General features: G+C 43.0%; 2 protein-coding genes across 3 annotated transcripts; both read left to right on the top strand.

Moving 5' to 3' along the window:
• Positions 1–188: 188 nt before the first annotated feature.
• Positions 189–8485, top strand: MYG1 (MYG1 exonuclease). Its single transcript, XM_087710529.1, has 7 exons — positions 189–365; positions 1712–1824; positions 2680–2839; positions 3228–3377; positions 5003–5125; positions 6019–6200; positions 7841–8485. The coding sequence occupies exons 1-7, from the start codon at positions 204–206 to the stop codon at positions 8013–8015; spliced, it is 1065 nt and encodes a 354-aa protein (XP_087566655.1). The 5' UTR covers positions 189–203; the 3' UTR covers positions 8016–8485.
• Positions 8486–10702: 2217 nt separating this feature from the next.
• Positions 10703–15334, top strand: LOC106540386 (leucine-rich repeat-containing protein 3). 2 transcript variants are annotated; one of them, XM_087707883.1, is made up of 2 exons: positions 10703–10904; positions 14090–15334. In XM_087707883.1, exons 1-2 carry the CDS (start codon positions 10791–10793, stop codon positions 14885–14887), a joined length of 912 nt encoding a protein of 303 aa, XP_087564009.1. In that variant the 5' UTR covers positions 10703–10790; the 3' UTR covers positions 14888–15334. The 2 variants fall into 2 exon arrangements, with proteins under 2 accessions (XP_087564009.1, XP_013910947.2); XM_014055472.2 differs by having other exon boundaries at positions 10703–10988.
• Positions 15335–20554: the final 5220 nt, after the last annotated feature.

Raw genomic sequence — 20554 nt, 5'->3', positions numbered from 1 at the left:
CTTACAATCGCAAAACTCCCCCTCCCCTCCCCCTCCTTCTCCTCCTCCTTCTTCCCTGGGAAAGGATACCTTGTCTCGCGAGGAAAGTGTTTGGGGAGACGAAACTGATGCGCCCCAACTCGCAGGAATACGGTAGAAGCGCCGCCGTCAGACCCCGGCGGCGGAAATCAGGCGGGGGGAGCAAGTGCCGTACAACCGCCGCTATGCGCATGCTCCGTGTCTTCTCTTGGGCTCCTCGTGTGATTCGGAACTTCATGCCGGGTCCCAAGCGCGCGCGGCACCCCCGCATCGGCACCCACGGGGGCACCTTTCACTGCGACGAGGCGCTTGCCTGCTTCCTCTTGAAGCTGCTTCCCTCTTATCAGGTAGGGCAGTCCCGCTGCAGAGGTACAAAGCAATCCCGGCAAGCCAGTGCAATCACAGCCTTCCTTTTCTGCGTCTCCCCCCCCCCCCCAACATGGGTTGGAATGGACTACAGTTCCTATGGTGCCCAGCCGGCATTTAGAGGCTTGAGGAAAGCTGATACTTTGCATATATTTTTGAGACACCGATGTGTGATCAGCCGGCGTGGCCAGTAAGGCATTGTGGGAATTGCAATCCAAACATACGGAAGGCACGTGTCTTCTTCTGACAGGATGTGGGATTAAATTTGGGGTGTGCAGAGATTGTGCTTTTTTCACATCCCATCAGGCAAGCACAACTTGCCAGCTTTCCTGTCTTTTGGCAGGCATCACAATCACACATAACATCTTTCCGGTTATTTTCAGTAATTGCGTGGCTGCGGGTGTAAAAGTAGTCAGAACTTGTGGACTTCAACCTCAGCATGGCTGGATGGGGAATTCTGGGAATTAAAAGTCCACAAGTTGCCAAGATTGGACAACCCCTGATTTAAAGTTACCTTCCCTCCTCCACCCAGATCTTGGTATGAGTGGAATCCCTGCATCTTGAGATTTACAAACGGAAAACAAATTACTTTTAAGAAGCTGCAAATGTTTGCAGTCTTGCTACATTATAAATCATTGGCATTCTTACTCTACTCTTAATCCTGCATCTGTAGTTACAACTATGACCCAATTGCCCCAGATTTCTGAGATTTCATTAAACATCTACATGTTTTCAAAGCTGCTTTTATAGTTGTAAGAAATATAAGGGCATTTAAAGATCAAGTTTTTACTGCTGCTTTCTTTCATATCAACTTTTATGCTAGAATCTGAGTGTTGCTAGAATCTGAGTAACACGCACCCCAATATATACATAATATTTCTGTATCTTTCAGACCCACAGTAAAAGATAATCTACGGTAAAGTGCTACTGGGATCTTTCTTTTGGGTGATCTTATCTGCATATTCAGGAAACTTATGTCTCCTCAGTTTAGCAAGGATTATAACCCAAAATTCTTTTTAACAAAACACATTAATCCCAGCTTGCTCTTTCTGGAATTATAAAACGGGGAAAATAGGTCTTGATTTATAATATTTTTTTGTCATCATTTGAATCTGCAACCTCTCAGAATTGTGGAGAATTCTTCATCCTGTAGATACCTGCTACCCGGTAAAGCAAACTGTCTAACTAAAAGGAATTTAAAGTTAAAAAAACAACAATCACTTTGTTGCAGAAGCTAGAAGGGACTAGGGTCAGAAGCTACAAGATTGGTAGTCATGCATTTGTTTCACTGCTTGTGTTGTTGTCACACTGCTCGCTGTGGCTTTAGGATGCAGAGATTATCCGGACTCGGGATCCCCAGCTGCTGTCCTCATGTGATGTTGTGGTGGACGTTGGGGGTGAATATGACCCTCAGAAGCACCGCTACGACCATCACCAGAGGTAACAAGGAATTTCTTAAACTTTTCCTCAGTGTGCTGCCATCTTAACCTAGTCAGTAAGTCTCACCATCCAGCAGGTGAGGAAGTCAAGAGGACTTTGAAAGATAATCACCCTAGATTTAATGGCTTCCGGATATCTTGGATTAGATGCCACCACTGCTAGCCAGCTGTGACCATTATAGCAATAGCAGTTAGACTTATATACCGCTTCATAGGGCTTTCAGCCCTCTCTAAGCAGTTTACAGAGTCAGCATATTGCCCCCAACAGTCTGGGTCCTCATTTTACCCACCTCGGAAGGATGGAAGGCTGAGTCAACCTTGAGCCTGGTGAGATTTGAACCGCCGAACTGCAGTTAACAGTCAGCTGAAGTAGCCTGCAGTACTGCACTCTACCCACTGCGCCACCTCGGCTCATTAAGGAGCGTCCTTAAGATAATTTTTTTTAAAAAGAAGTGAGAAATTACATACAATCTCTTTTTCTTTCATTCCTTGCCCTACTTCTCACCGAGGTAAAGAGCTTGTTCGAGATGCACTTCCACTATTCATCTTTATTTTTAGTATTTTAAACAACATTTTAAAGTGCTTTTCAAAGTATCTTTCGACTCAGGTATAATACTGTTAATACAGTCCTTGCTTTTGGCCTTACAGTCTAAAAATGACAGAGAAGGGAAAGGAGGAAAGCACATTTTGGGCAAGGTTTCCTTGTTGTAGGCAGCGCTTTGAAGTATATTTTTAAAGGTCAGTTCTACCAGAAGAAGAGGAATTTTGGAAGGCCGAGCTCTTTCTCAAGGTGGTGTGATTTTGTCACTCTTCCTGCCTTCCCAGTCTCTTCTGATCCCCTGCCTTGTTCTCACAGGTCATTTAACGAGTCAATGCACAGCCTAAAACCTGATAAACCATGGCAGACCAAGCTGAGCAGTGCAGGGCTGGTATATGTGCACTTTGGCTCCCAGATTTTAGCCAACAAGTTGGGCCTAAAGGAGGAAGATCCTGTTGTGTGTCTGCTTTATGACAAGGTATCTAGATCCATATTTGGGGTGGGGATGTGTGGGGAAAAAAAAGTCTGGCGTAAGAGAAATAACGGAGACCTTTTCAGCAGCCGAAGTAGCTTTCTCCAACTTAATAACTTCTAGATGTGTCAGACTACAGTTTCTCTAAGGCCCAAGGCAGAATGTCCAGTGGGGAAGTATTGTGGGAATTGTAGTTCAGCAGTATTCTAGAGGCCCTGTAAAGCATTGAGTTTTACTTACTTAAAACCACTTTTGTTAGTGGATTCGATATGTATAATTTGCAGGAAGAATGTAAAGAGTGCTGTTGATGATCTCTTTTTACCTGCACACTCCCAAAATTATTCCTCACTGAACTGACCCTCTTCCCATTCCCATCCTCCTCCTCCCTTTTTAGTTGTATGAGAACTTTGTAGAGGAGATAGATGCAATAGACAATGGCATCTCCCAGTGGGATGAAGAGCCTCGCTACGCCATGACCACCAACGTGAGCTCCAGGGTGGGCTACCTGAATCCTCGCTGGAACGACAAGGATCAAGACACTGAGGTACCTTGAGCCAGCTTGGATAACAATAATAGAAGAGGGCAGGGCATGGGATGGAATGGAATAGAATAGAATAGAATAATATTATTGTCACTTTGAATGTACACTAATGGCATACATTAAGAATGAAATTTCATTGCATATAGCTCTCAAAGGCTCACCTCCTCCAATATACACTACATAACCACAACAGAATGGATGGATAAATAAGTAAATACAAAATTATGCATATACCCACATATGTGACACAGAGAAACAACGATAAAATGAGATACAAAGGAAAGTTGTGGTGGATCTAAAAAAACAGGATCAAAGCAGCACTGAGAACATCAGGAGTCTGAAAGGTTTTCAGACTAACAAATTATATTAAAAAGCATAAACTCCCATGAACGATGAGGGATTTCGTCAAACGTGGCTTTTCATAAAATTTGTTAGCCTGAAAAATTGCTACCAGGCTCTTCCTGGTCTTTGGCTAGTGTAGACTAACCCACTCTTGCGATGAAAGCATGTAAATAAAGAAGAGAGAGCCTGCTGCTTATATTGCTGTCTTTTGACACACACACACACACAAACACACACCCAAGGCAATCTTAATCTTTTTTTTCATTTCTTTGTCCTGCAGTGGTCTACCTATGGGTCAAAGTGAAGAAGACCCTTGTGCCAGTTCTTCTAGAGCAGGGGTGTCAAACTCAATTTCATTGAAGGCCGCATCAGGGCTGTGGTTGACCTTGGGGAGGCCTGGCCAACTGGGTGGGCATGGCCAGCTTGATGCCAGTCCCCAAACTGCTGGCATGTTTCCTCTTCACATTGGGTAGACCGGGCGGAAGCTACGCTGGCCTGATTGTTCCTCCTCCCATTGGGTAGACCAAAACGGCCCCGCAGGCCAGATCCAATCACATCACGGGCTGGATTCAGTCTGGGGCCTTGAGTTTGACACCCCTGTTCTAGAGCTCCCAGGGCATGGCTGTTTTTGCTGACCCAAAATCAACTCAGGGCAATTCTTTTTTTTCTAGAGAGCCCAGCTACAGGTATTCCTCGGCTTACAGCAATTCTTTTAGTGATTGTTCAAAGTTCCAACAGCACTGAAAAAAGTGACTTATGACCATTTTATACAGTTAACAACCGTCGCAGTATCCCCATGGTCACAGGATCAAAATTCAGGTGCTTGGCCACTGACTCATATTTATGACAGTTGCACTATCCTGCGATCCCCTTCTGCGACCTTCTGACATTGAACAAAGTCAGTGGGGAATCCAGGTTCACTTAACAGCCACGTTACCAACTTAGCAATTGCAGGGATTCACTTAACAGCTGTGGCAAGAAACGTCGTAAAGTGGGATGACAAGAAATGACTCACTTAGCAACAGAAATGTTGGGGCTGTGGTCATAAGTAGAGGACTACTCGTAATTGGGGAATTCTGACTTGGTACCTCTTTGTATAAGCAGCTTACTGATGTCTCATCTGCTAAGAGGAAAGAGGCAGCCAGGTCATGGCTTGTCTGAGGAATCAGACAGAGAGTGGCAAGCAATGTCTCCTCCTATAATCACATAGCACAGATTGCATGGCTCCAAGTTAACAATGCCCTTGGATTGAGAATGTAATTGCCAAATCCATCCTTCTTTTCCAGGCTGGGTTCCAGAAGGCCATGACGCTGGTGGGCCATGAATTCTTAGACCGGCTTGACTACTATCACCACAGTTGGCACCCTGCACGCAGCCTTGTGGAGGATGCCATCCAACAGCGCTTTGAGGTACCCCTCATGTTCACAAGTTCCTAAGAGGGAGATGGTCAGGGTTCCAAAGAGCATCCAAAAATAAATCAGAGTCCAAGGCAACGTATTGCTCAGGGTTCCAATTTATCAAGAGAGCCATGTTGGCACATCTGGAAAAATCTGAATCTGAAAGCTTCTCGGTTTTCCACACCTAGTTGAAAGTTCAAGATCTTGCCCTCACACCCACAAGTCCATCACATGGTCCAATCTTGCACTGCCATGCTGGCAGCTTCCACCCATCCAGTTCCTGTCAGGTGCAGAGACAAAGGCTGACCTTGGCTTTCTAGAAAGAATTTTGTTTTGGCTACACAGTAAGAAGCTCCGTACAATCCCCCCTCCCATTTTCCCATAATAGAAAAGGGCATAGTAGAATAATAGAAAGTGTGGCAGGCGAAAGATCCAAAAGAAAACTGCAGGCCTGACAGGAGACAACTTTACAAACATACCTGTCAGATAGCCTTTTTTTTTTTTTGGCTAAGCTTTCATTTTTCCCAAAGGTGGTAAAGCAGCTTTCTGGTGATACCCCAGGGCTACTGTATCCTCACAGTTGGAAGGACAGAGGTGATATATTCAGAGTTGCATGACAGCCACTTACTGCTTCTTTCCGTTCTAGAACCATTAGAACTCGGTATGCTTCTCCGTGATTTCCTGTATGTCATCATGAGGACTAGAATCTCGAGGGAAATGAACTGAAACTTCTCTCAGACTGATGATGCTAAATTTTGGATTAGAATCTACAATAAGGCACCTTATGACTTGGGTGAATGTGGCAATAAATGCCTCTAGTGTATTAGTAGCGTTTTGTACACCTCAGCCATCGGGCTGGTAAAAACCAGCATTTCTGAATGATGTGCCCCTCTTTCTATGGGCAGGTGGATCCTAGTGGTGAAATTCTGGTCCTGGCACAAGGAGGCTGTCCATGGAAAGAGCATCTTCTGCAGCTGGAACAAATGATGGATGTGAAGAAGCCACTGAAATTCGTTTTATACACAGATCTGAGTGGCCAGTGGCGGGTACAATGTGTTCCTGTAGGGATGCGAACCTTTCAGAACAGGTGAGTGTGGCTCCTCGACACCCTTTGACTTACCCTGAAAGAACGATTTTTTTCCCCCCTCGATACCGTGGAAAAGTTGCCTCAGATTAATTGAGTACGCAACAAATGGTACGGATCAGGGGTTTTTTGTCTGTTCTTCCCATGAACAAACCGTGAGTATCATCTTAAGTTCAGCAGCTTCCTTTTAGAGGTGTATATATAGTACAGTAGCGGTAAGTAGAAAACATTGTAATTCCACACTCTTGGGGAGATCCAGATCTTAGGTTACTGCTTAAACTAAATTAAATCCAACTATTCAAAATTAAGAGTAAAATCTGTTAAAACCGAGTTGAAGGTTTTCACACATGCACACACACACACACGGAATAATGATTTGTTCTGGAAATTGAATCCAATAAACATTTTAAGTGTTCCCAGGATAAAATTTCTTGGCATTACATTGTATCTTAGCAGATGCCTCATTCCATATTCTCTGTAGCCTTTTCCTCAAGATCTTTAGATGCCCAGCAGCCCCTTGCTTTCAGTTAGCCAGGCTGGTTCTCTGGAAAGTGAGTTCCAGAAAATTTGAAGGAGCCTATTGTAGGACATTCTGTCAGAGTTTGCAGCAGACAGTCACATCCAGAAAGCACACACAGATAACTGATGCAGCAGGCTTCATTAACTTCTCTTTATATATAATATAATACATAAGTAAATATACAATATCAACAGCTGGTTCACAGGCAGAGGAGAGAATATAGTTTCAGTTTTAATTCAGCAGACGGACAAGTCTAGTTTAGTTCTCAGCACAGACCTCAGAGCTGCGCCACACCCAGACTCCAAACTATTTCAGCTCCCATTGGCTGACCTTGTTACCATGCCCTATTCCAGTTCATGAACATCCTGACACATTCCCTCAGGGTTTGTCAGCTTCCCAAGTAAACCAGATAGGAAACAAGACTAGATGAGCTACATCTGCTTTATTGTAAGTCTGCATTAACAGAATCTTGCAGGTCTGAAAGTGCTAATTTTCCACTTGCCAGGTCCTTCCTAAGTTACTTTCTTCACCTGCTAAACAATTGTGGGCTCCTCCCTCTTATGTCTAATGGGTTTCTAGGCAGCTTCTGCTCTCCTCTTAATCAAAGTTATACCTGAATTCCATGGCAGGATTGTATCTCCCTGCTCACCTTCTGATTTTCGTGACCCGTCAAAACCGCGGTCCACTAAAGCGCGCTCGACGAAAGCGCGTACCCGACGTCCTCAGCAGCGCGACGAAAAAAATTAAAAATAAATGAAATTGAAATTAAAATAAAATTAAAGCAAGCCGATTCACAGAAAGGTAAGGGTTAGGGTTAGGGTTAGGTTAAGGGTTAGGTTTAGGGTTACGTTAAGCGTTAGGGTTAGGTTTAGCGTTAGGTTAAGGGTTAGCGTTAGGTTTAGCGTTAGGTTAAGGGTTAGGTTTAGGGTTAGGTTTAGGGTTAGGTTTGGGGGGGTTAGGGTAAGGTTTTAGCTTTAATTTTAAATTTACCGCTCACAGCGCGATGTTTTCGTCGCGCTGTGATGACATCACGTACGCGCTTTCGTCGAGCGCGCTTTTGTCTACCGCGGTTTTGTGGTGGAACCCTGATTTTGCTTCTCTCCCCACTGCCTCTTCCCCATAGGTTGTCATTGCTGGAGGAATGGAGGGGTTTACGTGATGAAGATCTCTCCCGAGTCAGCGGGATCTCAGACTGTATCTTCGTACATTCCAGTGGCTTCATTGGAGGAAACAGGACTAAGGAAGGTGCCCTGGAAATGGCTCGAAAGACATTGGCTCAACAACCTGAACGCAACTGAGGGAATCAGATGCCACCTGTCAACCATCCCCTTTGGCACATCTCCCTCCCCCCCCCCCCCAATGCACAAATGTTTTGTATTCCTGGGAAGTGGCTTGTTTTGTAGGGTTGCTGTAAGCTTTTAAAACGAAAATCTAATCAGCCAATCAAAACCACTCATTTTTTGAGATTTGATTTAGCAATTGTTGAGAAAACGTTGCATTGGAGGGAAATCTTCAAGGTGTTCCATTGAAATCATCTTCAGGAGTGGTCAAGATAAGGGTTGGTTGATTTCGTTGCAGGAGGACTTTGGATTGGAGTTGGAAGAAAAACCCATCCAAAGAAAAATCTGACATGATTGAGAGTGAAGAGAGGTTGGCCAGGTGGCTTATTCAAATCACATTGAAAAAGATATATGAAGAATGTGGACTATGCCAGCTTCATGTGTACATTTTATGAATAAAATAAGGTTCTGTCCCCAAAGAGTTTACCTTTTCTGACCTGAAACACATTGGAAAAATTGCGTAGTTTCTGTAGATTTTAGAAGAGGTGATTTGCATCAAGGATCAGCTATTTTTTCTAGGCTTGGTGATTATGGCCACCATCAAGAAACAATGCTGAAATTAAGAGAACAATTACATACCAATAACAAAATCCTTTAAAATTTCAGTCAGTATCCCACCTTCCTTTTGTAGAAATGGAGGCAAATTACCTTAATCACATTTATATGGACCAGCTTTTTCTATGACAAGCATATTTTGAGTTTGGAAGAGGGAGTTCACCATCTATTAACTGGAGGGCTGCACTGACTTTGCAAGCATACTCAGGATCTTGTCTCCAAGTTGAGCAAAGGCTGGGATACAAAGTCCTAATTTGGGGAGAGACATGGGCCTTTTAAGAGCTGAAATGGATGCCTTTCCCCTCTTAAATTTAAGGCCTACTTTATTGTCGTTTGAAATCCTTCAAAGGAAAAGCAAAAAAAATTAGGCCATGCCCACTTAGGCATTTCAGGAGGCCACAAAAGGAGTGATAGTGGACCACAATTTTGTACCCTCTGCTCTAGAGCAATGTAGATAGGAATTATGGGACATGTCATTTTTGAAGGGACATGGTGCCTTGCTAAGACGCTTAGCTTGTCGATCAGAAAGGTTGGCAGTTCAGCGATTTGAATTGTGCTGCATAACAGTGAGCTCCCGTTACTTGTTCTGCCAACCTAACAGTTCAAAAGCATGTAAAAAATGCAAGTAGAAAAATAGGTACCCCCTTTGGTGGGAAAGTTCCATTCACCTTCAGTGTTTAGTCATGCCGACCACATGCCCACGGAGACGTCTTCGGACAGCGCTGGCTCTTTGGCTTTGAAACGCAGATGAGCACTGCCCCCTACAGTCGGGAATGACTAGCACATATGTGCGAGGGGAACCTTTACCTTTAGTTTTTCCTACATCTGCCAAATAGCAAATTGGAGAAGACAGCTACCCTGGACCTTTGGCTTCAATCATTTACTTTGGATTCATTGGCACCAGAAAGTTTCCTTTTAGATTTCATCCTATCTTATTTCTGGCCTCTTAGGAATTTTCATAAACAGGCAGCATTTTAAATGGGATTTGTTTTCAAGTCTTTTACAGAGAGCCAGTCTGATGTAGTGGTTAAACTGCACCAAAGTTGGTTTTAAAGGGGGGATTTGCTACATCAGAATTATCTTAAAACCGAGGTAGTTACTAGAGTGGGGGAAGGAACTCAATTTACCAATCTGAGGTTCCCAAACTTGGCAACTTTAAGACTTGTGGACTTCAACTCCCAGAATTCTCCAGCCAGCAGAGTTGGCTGGAGAATTCTGAGAGTTGATGTCCACAAGTCTTAAAGTTGCCAAGTTTGGGAACCACTAGTGATCTCACTAACATGTTGGGCTTGTTCTTGGGCACTTATTTAGCAATGTTCTAAACTTGAAATGGATTTCAAATAATAGAAGAGAATTCAAATGGCCAACATAAACAGCCATTATCTTTTTTTTTATTTTTTGAGAGCCACTTTCAAAAAACAAATTTAAAAAGCACTGTAATTAAAGATGTTCCTGATACAAGCAGTAAGTGCTAACACCCGTTTATTGAAGATGTTCAGATCTGAGTACCATGAAAACATTTCCTAATCTTTCCTGGATGGAAAGGGCATTTCTGCTGACAGTCCTTCTGAAAGGGCCTCATCCATCAGACTCACATTATTGGGTCTGGCATGTTCTCCTACCATAACAAGGTAGGATGTGAAGGAAAGATAGCTTCTAAAACTAAAACAGATTTATTTTGGTGTCTTTGGGTCAGGGTGAACTGGCATCTGCCTGGACAAGACCCACATTTTTCTTGGGAAGGTTTTTCAGAAATGGTTTCTACAGCTAACACAGAACTCACCCTCCTGGTTTTCAGCCTTGTGCCTTAACCACTGGATCTCTGTAGAACAGGTTGAACCTAATTTGTTCAGCAAAGGAAGCAAAAAAAAAATCTAACTAAAAAAACAGCAGAAAATGCTGTTTCTTCCTACAAAATGTGAAGTGGGGGTGCTGCCAATCATTAAAAAGTCCAAAAAGTTATGATGTCCAATTCTGGGGTGAGATGGGAGGAGGCCACTGTTTCATCCGTTTTTGTGTTTGTGTATTACAAACACAAAATGATGTGTTTGTGTATTACAAACACAAAATGACAGCTCTCCCTGCCACACCTCCTGCAGTCTGGTAGGGGCACTCTCTTTCTCTCTCTCTCTCTCCTCCTCCCACTCACAAAGTCACGTGTCTCAAGCTCTTTAGCTGATGGACAGCAGGCAGGGAACTACAGTAGACAGAGAGAGGACATCCTGGGAGAAGTTGATCTGTGGGGTTTGTGGTTCCTGCATCCCTGAAAGGAAGCCAAAGCAGAAGCTGCAGGTAAGGCTGGGAGACTCCCTTGTCTTCAGGCTCCATTATTTGGGGACAGACAGACAGACCGATTCAAGCACCTTGTTCATGCAGGTAAGTGTGGCATGGTGGTTTAGGTGATGCGGGTATCAACTAATAATTTGGGCTACTTCACCCAAGAGTCTTTAATCTGGTTTGATGCAGACACACAGCAGGTGATCTCTTCTGCATCACATCAAGACCTGGATTAGTCAATGCTCTTTTTGCATCACGATTCATCAGAATTAAAATTTACAGGAGGTAAAAGTTGGGAGGTATGTTACAGTGGGCAGTGTAACACGATCCAGTCCACAGCTAAATAAAGCAATACACAAAGCCCCACCTTAATGTTTACACACCCTAGTTAGAAACATGGAGGCCAGATGAATTTTAGACAATTGTAATACTGTATAGTCCTGGATTAGGTAGTTTAGCCAGTATCTTCCTATTGCTGGTCATATAAATGGCCACAATTGTGCATCCACATGCTATACTCCTAAACCTATGCACATCTAACAGTGTTCAAACTCAGTGGGAGACAAGCATAGCATAAAAGCACAATGCATACTGTAGATTTGGAAAAGAGGGGGGGGGGTACTTCCAAGGTTTCCCATCAAATCAATGGACATAGGAGTTAGCCAGAGATGATATACCCAACACCTTGGTGATGTCTCCTAAGAAAAGTTTTGTTTGGTTCTGCCTCATACTAGGAATGTTATGGAAATCTTTAAAAACATCTCTTCAATTTACTCTCCTCCAAGCTACTGTGCTGCTTCAACCTTCACGTATTTCCGTAAAATAGCTGAAAGACAAAAATGGCTGAGCAATGGCTCTGGCGTTGTCTGATCAATCTTGGCTAACCAAAAATGTGTTGGGTGTGGACTGATCATAAAATCACACGCAGATAGAAAAGCATCAGTGTTATCTGTTCCCAGCAAAGGCAGAGCAAAACGTTGGTGTTCATTTATTCCTTTAAAACTGATGATACAGATGCGTTGTTTTTGGAGCATATAACAACGGTAGCAAACTATTTTTAAAAATATATATTGTAATGTTCTAAATCAGCAAAAAGATGACTGGGAAACACGGGGCTTATGAACTTTGCGTCTGTGGTGGCAATTTGTGTGTAGCAGCTCAAAAGGGGAATATTTCCTGGCAGAGAAAGAATCATATGTTGCTGCTATTAAAGGCACAAGAGCAGGTATTTAAATCTGGCAAGCATATAAGCAAGGTTAGGAAATAAAAATCAAAAGATATTAGTGTTGTACTGTAAATATATGAGCTTCTTTTTGTAATATTAGGAAAGAAAATAATCAACATCCGAAGCAGATTGACCAGGATAATTAATCTGCTTCTTAATCAATCTTTCATTTTTTATCTTTCTTTACCTATATTTATTACTAACTAATCTGATATTTCAATTTCTACCATTATTATCATATTAGGTTTTTTTTAATAAGTCCTGTCTTTTATATCTTCATCTGAATTTCTCTCCCCTAATCACTGAGTTATAAGTTCCACTGGCAGTTCGGATTCAATTATGGATCTATATTTCCAATGCCAAATATACATTTTTCCTTTTCCTTTCCATTGCTGAATTTGGGAAGAAAAATAGCTGGAGGCATATGAGAGATCTCTAAAGCAGGAACATCAGTCAACATGCCCAAATTATAAAAAATGAAAGAGAATTTTGAAAATTATTTCTTTTGACAATTGCATTCACTTACCTGGAAATGAACACTTTGGAATTAAATCAGGCTTACTTTGGGGTAGATACCTATAGGAATCACCAAGATCTGCCACTAAAAAATCAAACCTACATTTTGTTGAAATAAGAATGAAAAATTTGCAAAATGGAAAATCTGCTTGCATACATATACAACCAAAAGCTTAATAGGTTAGTATATATTTATGACACCATTTTACTGTCCTCACATAAGATTCGGGGCTTTCTTATCTTCCATTTTCAAAATATTAACTATTTTTGGTTTAAGGAAAATAAATTTATAAACATAAATATGAACCAGCTACCAAGCATCTGAATTTCGATCACATGATTATGGGGATTGATTATTTGATTATTATGGGGACATGATTATTTGCAAGGGGTATAACTATGAAAAAATGGTCATAAGTCACATTTTTAAAAGTGGTTGTAACCTTAAATAGTCACTAAATGAACTGTTGTAATATAACTCATAACAGACAAAAAAAATTGTATGTGCCCATTTATTAGTAGATAGAGCCGAGGTGGCGCAGTGGTTAAATGCAGCACTGCAGGCTACTTCAGCTGACTGCAGTTCTGCAGTTCGGCTGTTCAAATCTCACCGGCTCAGGGTTGACTCAGCCTTCCATCCTTCCGAGGTGGGTAAAATGAGGACCCGGATTGTTGTTGGGGGCAATATGCTGACTTTGTAAACCGCTTAGAGAGGGCAGAAAGCCCTATGAAGCGGTATATAAGTCTAATTGCTATTGCTATTGCTATTAGTAAAGCTTTACGGCTTGAAGTCATATGATCACAGCTACTGTCAAAATAAACCCATTAAATCAGGGGTGTCAAACTTGCATCATCACAGTGATGTATCACGATTTTTCCACCTTCACTAAACCGGGAATGGGTGTGACCAGTGCACACACCAGGGGTGGGTTTCTCGCCCCGTTCCAACCGGATCGGTTGGAACGAGGCCGGCGGCGTCCTCGCGCACGCACACGGCGTCCTCACGCACGCGGCGTGCGCATGCACGCACGCGGCGTGCGCATGCACGCACGCGGCGTGCGCATGCACGCACGCAGCGTGCGCATGCGTACTAGCGTCTGCGCGATGCTCCAGCTGCTCCTGGAGGATCGTGCAGGCGTTCTGCGCATGCGTGGAAAGCGCGAAATTCAAAAAAAACGGGTAAGGAGCGGGCGCGGGTGTGCGGGCGCGCGCGTGCGCGGGGGGGGGCTTCGCCGTTCCTGGAAGTTACTTACTTCCGGGTTCGGCGACCAACCGGATCGCAGGGACCGGTGCGAACCGGTCAAAACCCAGCCCTGGCACACGCCCACACCCAGTTGGTGTGTGCACTGGCCACACCTGGCCTGCGGGCTGTGAGTTTTGGCAGCGCTGCATTAAATGTATTGTAAGGACCTTTATCACTTTCATTTACTTTCTTCCCATCCCTTTGCTTTTCAATCAGAGTTCTGGTCCTGTGAGCCAGGATCTCACTGCAGAAATGTCGGTGTGGTCTGTCGTCTTGTTCCTGATCCACGGCTTGCATGGCCATCAGCTGTGCCCTCGAAGGTGTGACTGCCCTCCAGGAAACGGTGTGGTGTGGTGCAATTGGAGAAACCTGATGGTTATCCCTTTCGACATTCCTCAGGACACGCTAGTATTGTACCTAGATTCTAACTGGATTGTCCACATATCCAGCGGGGCCTTCCATGGCCTGAAACTCCTCCATGAACTTCACCTGGCGGACAATCTCATCGAGAGCATCTCTCCAGCAGCCTTCCATGGCTTAGGGAATGCCCTGAGGCTCCTGGACCTGTCAGGGAACAAGTTGCGAAAAATAGACCCTGCTCCTTTCGTCATGCTGACCTGGGTTAGGCTAGAACTCTACAACAATCCCTGGCATTGTGACTGCTCCCTGCAGGAGCTGATAAAGGCTCTTTCCTTGGGAGCCGAGATGGCGGAAGAGATTGTGTGCACCACTGCAACTTGGAAGGAGTATGTTGGGAAGACTTTGTCCCATCTGGTCAGTACTGGCGTCAACTTCTGCGTCACTCATCAGAAGAACACCGATTTTGCAATGCTGCTCACTATGTTTGTCTGGTTTGGTGTCGTTATCACTTATGTCATCTATTATATCCGGCGCAACCAAGCCGAATCCCGGCGTCACTTGGAATACCTCAAATCCCTGCCGGTTCCCAGGAGCTCATTGCAACCCGAGGAGAAGGAGGTGGATGAAGACAATACGCTCAGCACAATCCTCTGACGGACTAGACTCACACACGTGCTGGGGCTACACAACAGAACTGCTTTGGAAGCAGATTTAATCTGACAAGAATTTGTCCCTCTAGCATTAAATCTAGGGACCAACCAAAAAAATTGCTGCTTAAGACAAAGAACCAATGCTGCTGTCCAACTGTAATGGTTATATGGGGAAGACCTTGGGAGTCTGGGCCCAGAGATGCTGCCTAGGGACCAGTCAGATAAGAGACAGCATGGGCCGCAGCTGGATAGTGGGTTATACAAGAGGCTCCGAAGGGATCACCCTTAATTTCTCAGGAAGTAAAGGAGACAGTGGAGAATTGTATTTTCAGATGCACAAGACTGATGTCAGCCTTACCAGGGAGACCAGACAGGAAACACAAGTAGATGAACTAATTCTACTTTATTACAAGTCTTTCTCTCCCCCCACCCCCTTCCTTCCGTTCAATCCTGTCTGCCTGGACAAGTCCCAGCAGTTTTCCTGGTAAGATTTCCCCCCCCCCCCCAAAAAAAAAAGTGTCTTACCATTGTCCGCTTTCTCGGGCTTAGAGAGAGTGGCTGGCCCAAGGTCACCCAGTTGGCTTCGTACCTCAGATAGGACTAGAACTCACAATCTCCAGGTTTTTAACATGATGCCTTAATCACTATAGCAAGCTGGTTTCATGGTAAGACTACATTAACATAAGTCTCTAGCCAATCCATTTCTCCCACATGATAATTTTAGCTACAAGAATTACTCCGGTATGATTTTACTTGATTTATGTCCTTCTCTACTGATAGTCCGGAATGTTATCAGGGTTAAGCACTGGGCTGAACTGGGTTTGGCTCAGGTTGCAACCAATCCGATATCTTGGGTGTTTATTTGGTAGTTTGCCCAAGTGTGCTACTTGCTATTTTTTCAGAATAAACTAAGAATATTTGCTCTAAAGGTAGAACAATTTGCCCCCCCCCCAGTAAACTCACATCTTAATCCACTAGGTTCCACTCATAAATATGTACCGATCTCACTGACAAGACTCTTTTTTCTCCCAGCTTCTCCAACAAATATCTGATTGATTAAATTAGTAGCAACCTGAAATGTGACAATTCCCTTCCCCAACTGTGGATGCCCTTAAGATGGCTGGATCAAAGGCTGGCTTTAAAAAAATCCTCCAAAAATTTTATTTCCAACTTTCACCAAGTAGGCGGGTTGGTGAAAGTTGGAACAGTGGGAACATGTTTGTTTAAACTGTGAGCCTTATCTTCTCCACTTGGGTTGCTGAAAGCCACTTCCAGTAGACTATTTGTATGGGTGTGTTCTTCGTTTCTGTCTTCCCTCCTACCCATAAAGTTTGCAGATTTTCTTTTCTTCCAATGGCCACTTTTTGTTAACACTTTGAAGCATGAGTAATATGCATAATGGTTGCCATCTCCGTTTTTTCCTGGCAAGCATCCCCTCTGCCTTGAACAGTGGAACAAAAGGCAAAAGTTTTTTAAAAAAATCAGATGTAATTATCCTTGTAATCCTTGTTGGAATTATGCCCCTTAAAACTGCACTTGCAGCATTATTTCTGCCTTTTGTCTCCCCCACAGGCCACCGTGCTATATAATCCAAAACAGTTGTTTAAAAACTAGATCCCCTTTCTATTGTGTACACCGTTTCTTATAATTACACCAGATAAAGCACCTGTCAGTCAATTTGGATCTTGCTTTCTAAATATATCATAGTTTAATACCAGGGAGCAAAGCATGAAATCAATAACAAATCCCAGTTTCTTAATCCCTGGTGTTTTACGGAGATGTTTCCATCTAATCTGCTCAGTTATTGCCATTCCCCACCTCCCAAAACGGATTTGATATCCTCTTAAAGACTCGCAGTGTATTACATCAGAAGTGGTCAGCTGACATCTTCAATCTAATTTCCAAAGAAGCAAAATTCAATTCAAGAAGACTAACAGCTATTTCTGTTTTTCTTGGTAGCATGTCCACAAGTAAAGTAATTGTTTTAAAAGGAGGAAGATTGGTGGAAACAGAAACAAGGTGAAAGAAATAAGATGATTTTTTTGGCTCTAGCTATAACTGACTTTCACTCCCTACCCACTGCTCCAAGGAAATGCTGTTTTGGGGAGAAAAACAGGTTTCCATCGTTAACATGAAATGCATATTTGTAACCAAAAGTACTGTGTGTCTAACTCTGCTTCTTTGGTGGCTGTGCCTACATAAATAAAAGTACATCTAATTCCAAACTCACCTTTGTCTGATCCTTATGTTTTAGAGTAGACTAACAAACAGTAAGGTACTGACCTACATTTTTCTTTGTTGCTATTAGATTACAACTCAAGGCCAAGAAAAAGGTTAATACCTGCATTACAAGTAGGCAATATCCTTCTGATCTTCCCAAATCCACATATCACCCTACTTAAATATATTAAATATGTGTGAGAGTACGTTGGTCTATTTTAATCCTTAGGATTGGATAATACTGAAATTAAGATGGGAATATTTCTGCTCAGCCTTAGCCACATCTGTTTCCAGAAGACAGTCTATTAAATTATGCTATCAGCTACTCATGCTTCATGAAGTAGAAATAGTTTAATTCACGAAAGGTAAATGTCATTTGTTGCATCCTTATAAAGTACAATCCACCAGGATGAAGTTTGATTCCTGGTGACTAGATGGGTACTTGGGGTACCCTCTAAAAGCCATCCCCCCGCTACTCGTGTAAATATTTCTTTTGCAGAGGTGGCATTTAGCCAGGACGGGCGAACCAGTAGCGGAAATTTTGAATAGTTCGGAGAACCGGCAAATACCATCTCTGGCTGGTCCTGTCCTCCCCCCCCCCCCATCATTCCCTATATTCCCTTGTTTTTAGCTCAGCTAATTCACACAGCAGATCAGATCAGCTCAGCAGCGCTAACACCGAGAGTGGTCTTTGAGTGCTGCGCTCGAGCGTGCGCACAAAGCGCCCTCTCACAGAACCAGTAGGAAAAGATTTGGAATCCCACCTGTAACAGGGTATGTTTTATTTTCCATGATTTATTACGGCTGTTGAAAGCGCTATCTTATTAATCAATCCATTGCAGGTAGGCCTCCACTTACAATTCATTTAGTGACCGTTCCAAGTTGCAACGGCGCTGAGTGACTTGTGACCATTTTTCACACGCGACTGTTGCAGCGTCCCCATCAAAATTTGGCTGCTTGGCAATTGACTCACATTTATGACGATTGCAGTGTCCCGAGGTCATGTGATCACTTTTGCGACCTCCTGACAAGCAAAGTCAATGGGAAAGCCAGATTCATTTAACAACTGTCACTAATTTAACAACTGCAGTGATTCACTTAACAACTATGGCAAGTAAAGTCATAAAGTGGGGCAAACCCATATAACAAATGTTTCCCTTAGCAACAGGTATTTTGGGCTCAATGGTGGCCATAAGTCGAGGACTACCTGTAATTAGCAAGCTTAAACACATAGCAAAGCAGTTTGTCTTGCCCCATCCCCTCTCCTTCCAAATCTATGGCTGCATTACCTGCATCATGGGCTACAAGCTAGGCTGCCAAGCCCAAACGAGAGCATATCCTAACAGCAATTCAAGAATCAATGAACGACGGGGAGTTTATTTTTATTATTGGCTATTTCACTCAGTATTACCTATTATGAAATTGCTTTTATAAGAACATGCCCTTTAAAAACCTTTGGAGAACAAGCGAGGAGTGAATTTGCATCCTTTTTTTCTAGAGCTGCAGGCGTTGTCATTTAACCTGCTTTACTTGACCAAGTCATCTAACAGGCTCTTCTGGGGCATTAAAAATATGGCCTTGACGGTTTTCTCTGCTTTGCAAATCTGCTTTGCAAATTGATCAGGCAATTTCTATGGTAAAATTGAATCTCCTGATACAAAAGGCGGTATTCATGGGAAAATGCCAGCCTACTGGATCGAAGAAGCAAGTTATTTCCTGTTGAAAGGAAGAGTTCCTTATAAGCTCTTGATATGTATTTGGCGTATTTCCATTGGCCCTCAGATAATATCATGACAAATATGAGTCTCTGATCACTTCTAAGTGTATCACGAACTGAAATACACCAAGTAAATGAGATGAAGAGTGCAAAGTAGAGGAGAGAGGCAAGGGAAGAAGAGAGGGAGAGGAGAGAGGGCGGGGGGGGAATAGGAATAGAGAAAGGAATGGAAAGGGGAGAGAGGAGAAGGAGAGAGGAAGGGGAAGTAGAGAAGGACGACTGAAGGAAGAAAGGAGGTAATGAGGGAGGAGAGAGGGAGAAGAAAGTGATGGATAAGGTACAAATATGCTGTATGGAGAGCAGAAGAGCCAATAATTGTTTTTGGGAGTTGATGGTAAGACGAATTGATGTAAACATTTAATAATATATTATGTTGGTTATGTAATAGTCTACACGTGGTCATTTGTTATGAAAATGAAAAAATAAAAAACTTTATTAAGGGTATCACAAACATAAGGACAGCCAGACAAGCCAGGAATCAGCCTAGCAGTCAACAGGGAAGCGAAATACCTCCTTCATGGCACAGTGTGATCCAGCTCTTAGATGAGTCTTCTTCTGGACATGGGTTTAGTGATCTGAAAAAATTGCAGGGTTCGGGGGTGGGGGGGTGTTTCCTCTTCCTTCTTCCAAAGATCGGTCAGCAGCTCAGAGTAAATGCTGTTCAGTTCATAGGCACACCGAGGTGTACAACATGGTGGGCTGGAGACTCACCCCAAGTTGTGCAAGAGGGAAATACAATCTGTGATGCACTTGGAATCTCCCTCCGCAGCCACGTAGAACCTCCCTTTGGGCAACCCTCAGCTGCTCAGTCCAGATAGGAGGGGTTGCAAACCAAAGTCCAAATATAAGAGGATCAGTGACAGAGATGGAAGTGCTGGTGGCTGGGAGCCAAATAAGGCAGCCGAACGTTGTGGCTGTTGCTTATTTTAAAAGCACTTCTCTTTCTGAAGATCAGTTTACAATTATCCCTAGTAGGAACTCTTTGCAGCAACTCCCAAAGCTGAAGACAAAAAAAACCTTTACCAGTATACAGTGATTTAAAAATAATAATAATAATAAAGGAGAGAGAAGTATTCTTAAGAATTCATCCCATTTCCATCCTGATGCCCATATAAAAACAATGGTTCGGAGATGTATCTTTTGAAACTTAACATTCATTCTCCTCACTAACACTTGTATGTAATCTTCACTATCAAGAAACATGTCATGGTGCAGGAATTGGATCTAAGAAATCCTTCGCTCAACATTTTAACAGCTCAGAGTAAGTCACCAGCAAACTTCCAACTTAATCAATTCTTTTTACAACCTTTTTTTTTAAATGAAAGAGGGAACCAAGAGCCTAAATATGAGGGGATCAAACTCCACCAATGCTTGCTTTGTCAGGAAAATTAAAATTTCTCTTGCACACACAAATATCTTACATATGCCCATTTGGGTATACGAGAGGTACACATTCCAATTTCATTTTCAAATACATGTTAAAATTTTCATGACGTTACTCAAACTCCCTCACTCCACAATACACTCTGCTGTAACATTTCAATGGGACTGACCAGATTCAAGTTTGGGGATGAGTATCTTACTCTGTTCTGATTCATTAAAATGCCTGTTCCCTCATTGCCCTAAACCAATAGCTAATTTTACTCATCTGGTTTACATCTTGTGTTAACCCAC

Source organism: Thamnophis sirtalis, unplaced genomic scaffold, assembly GCF_051295495.1.
Source record: "Thamnophis sirtalis isolate CommonGarterSnake01/CBP01778 unplaced genomic scaffold, rThaSir2_p1.2 scaffold_3, whole genome shotgun sequence".
NCBI lineage: Eukaryota > Metazoa > Chordata > Lepidosauria > Squamata > Natricidae > Thamnophis > Thamnophis sirtalis.
This window is presented reverse-complemented; position numbering and strand designations above follow the sequence as displayed.

What these genes read in the sequence shown, in the direction of transcription:
- LOC106540386 (XM_014055472.2), top strand. Translation starts at nt 10,791, where the DNA reads ATGGACAGCAGGCAGGGAACTACAGTAGACAGAGAGAGGACATCCTGG. An exon ending in CAAGCACCTTGTTCATGCAG is followed by an intron (nt 10,989 to 14,089) that starts GTAAGTGTGGCA and finishes CTTTTCAATCAG; the next exon opens with AGTTCTGGTCCTGTGAGCCA.
- MYG1 (XM_087710529.1), top strand. Translation starts at nt 204, where the DNA reads ATGCGCATGCTCCGTGTCTTCTCTTGGGCTCCTCGTGTGATTCGGAAC. An exon ending in CCATCCAACAGCGCTTTGAG is followed by an intron (nt 5,126 to 6,018) that starts GTACCCCTCATG and finishes TTCTATGGGCAG; the next exon opens with GTGGATCCTAGTGGTGAAAT. An exon ending in ATGCGAACCTTTCAGAACAG is followed by an intron (nt 6,201 to 7,840) that starts GTGAGTGTGGCT and finishes TCTTCCCCATAG; the next exon opens with GTTGTCATTGCTGGAGGAAT.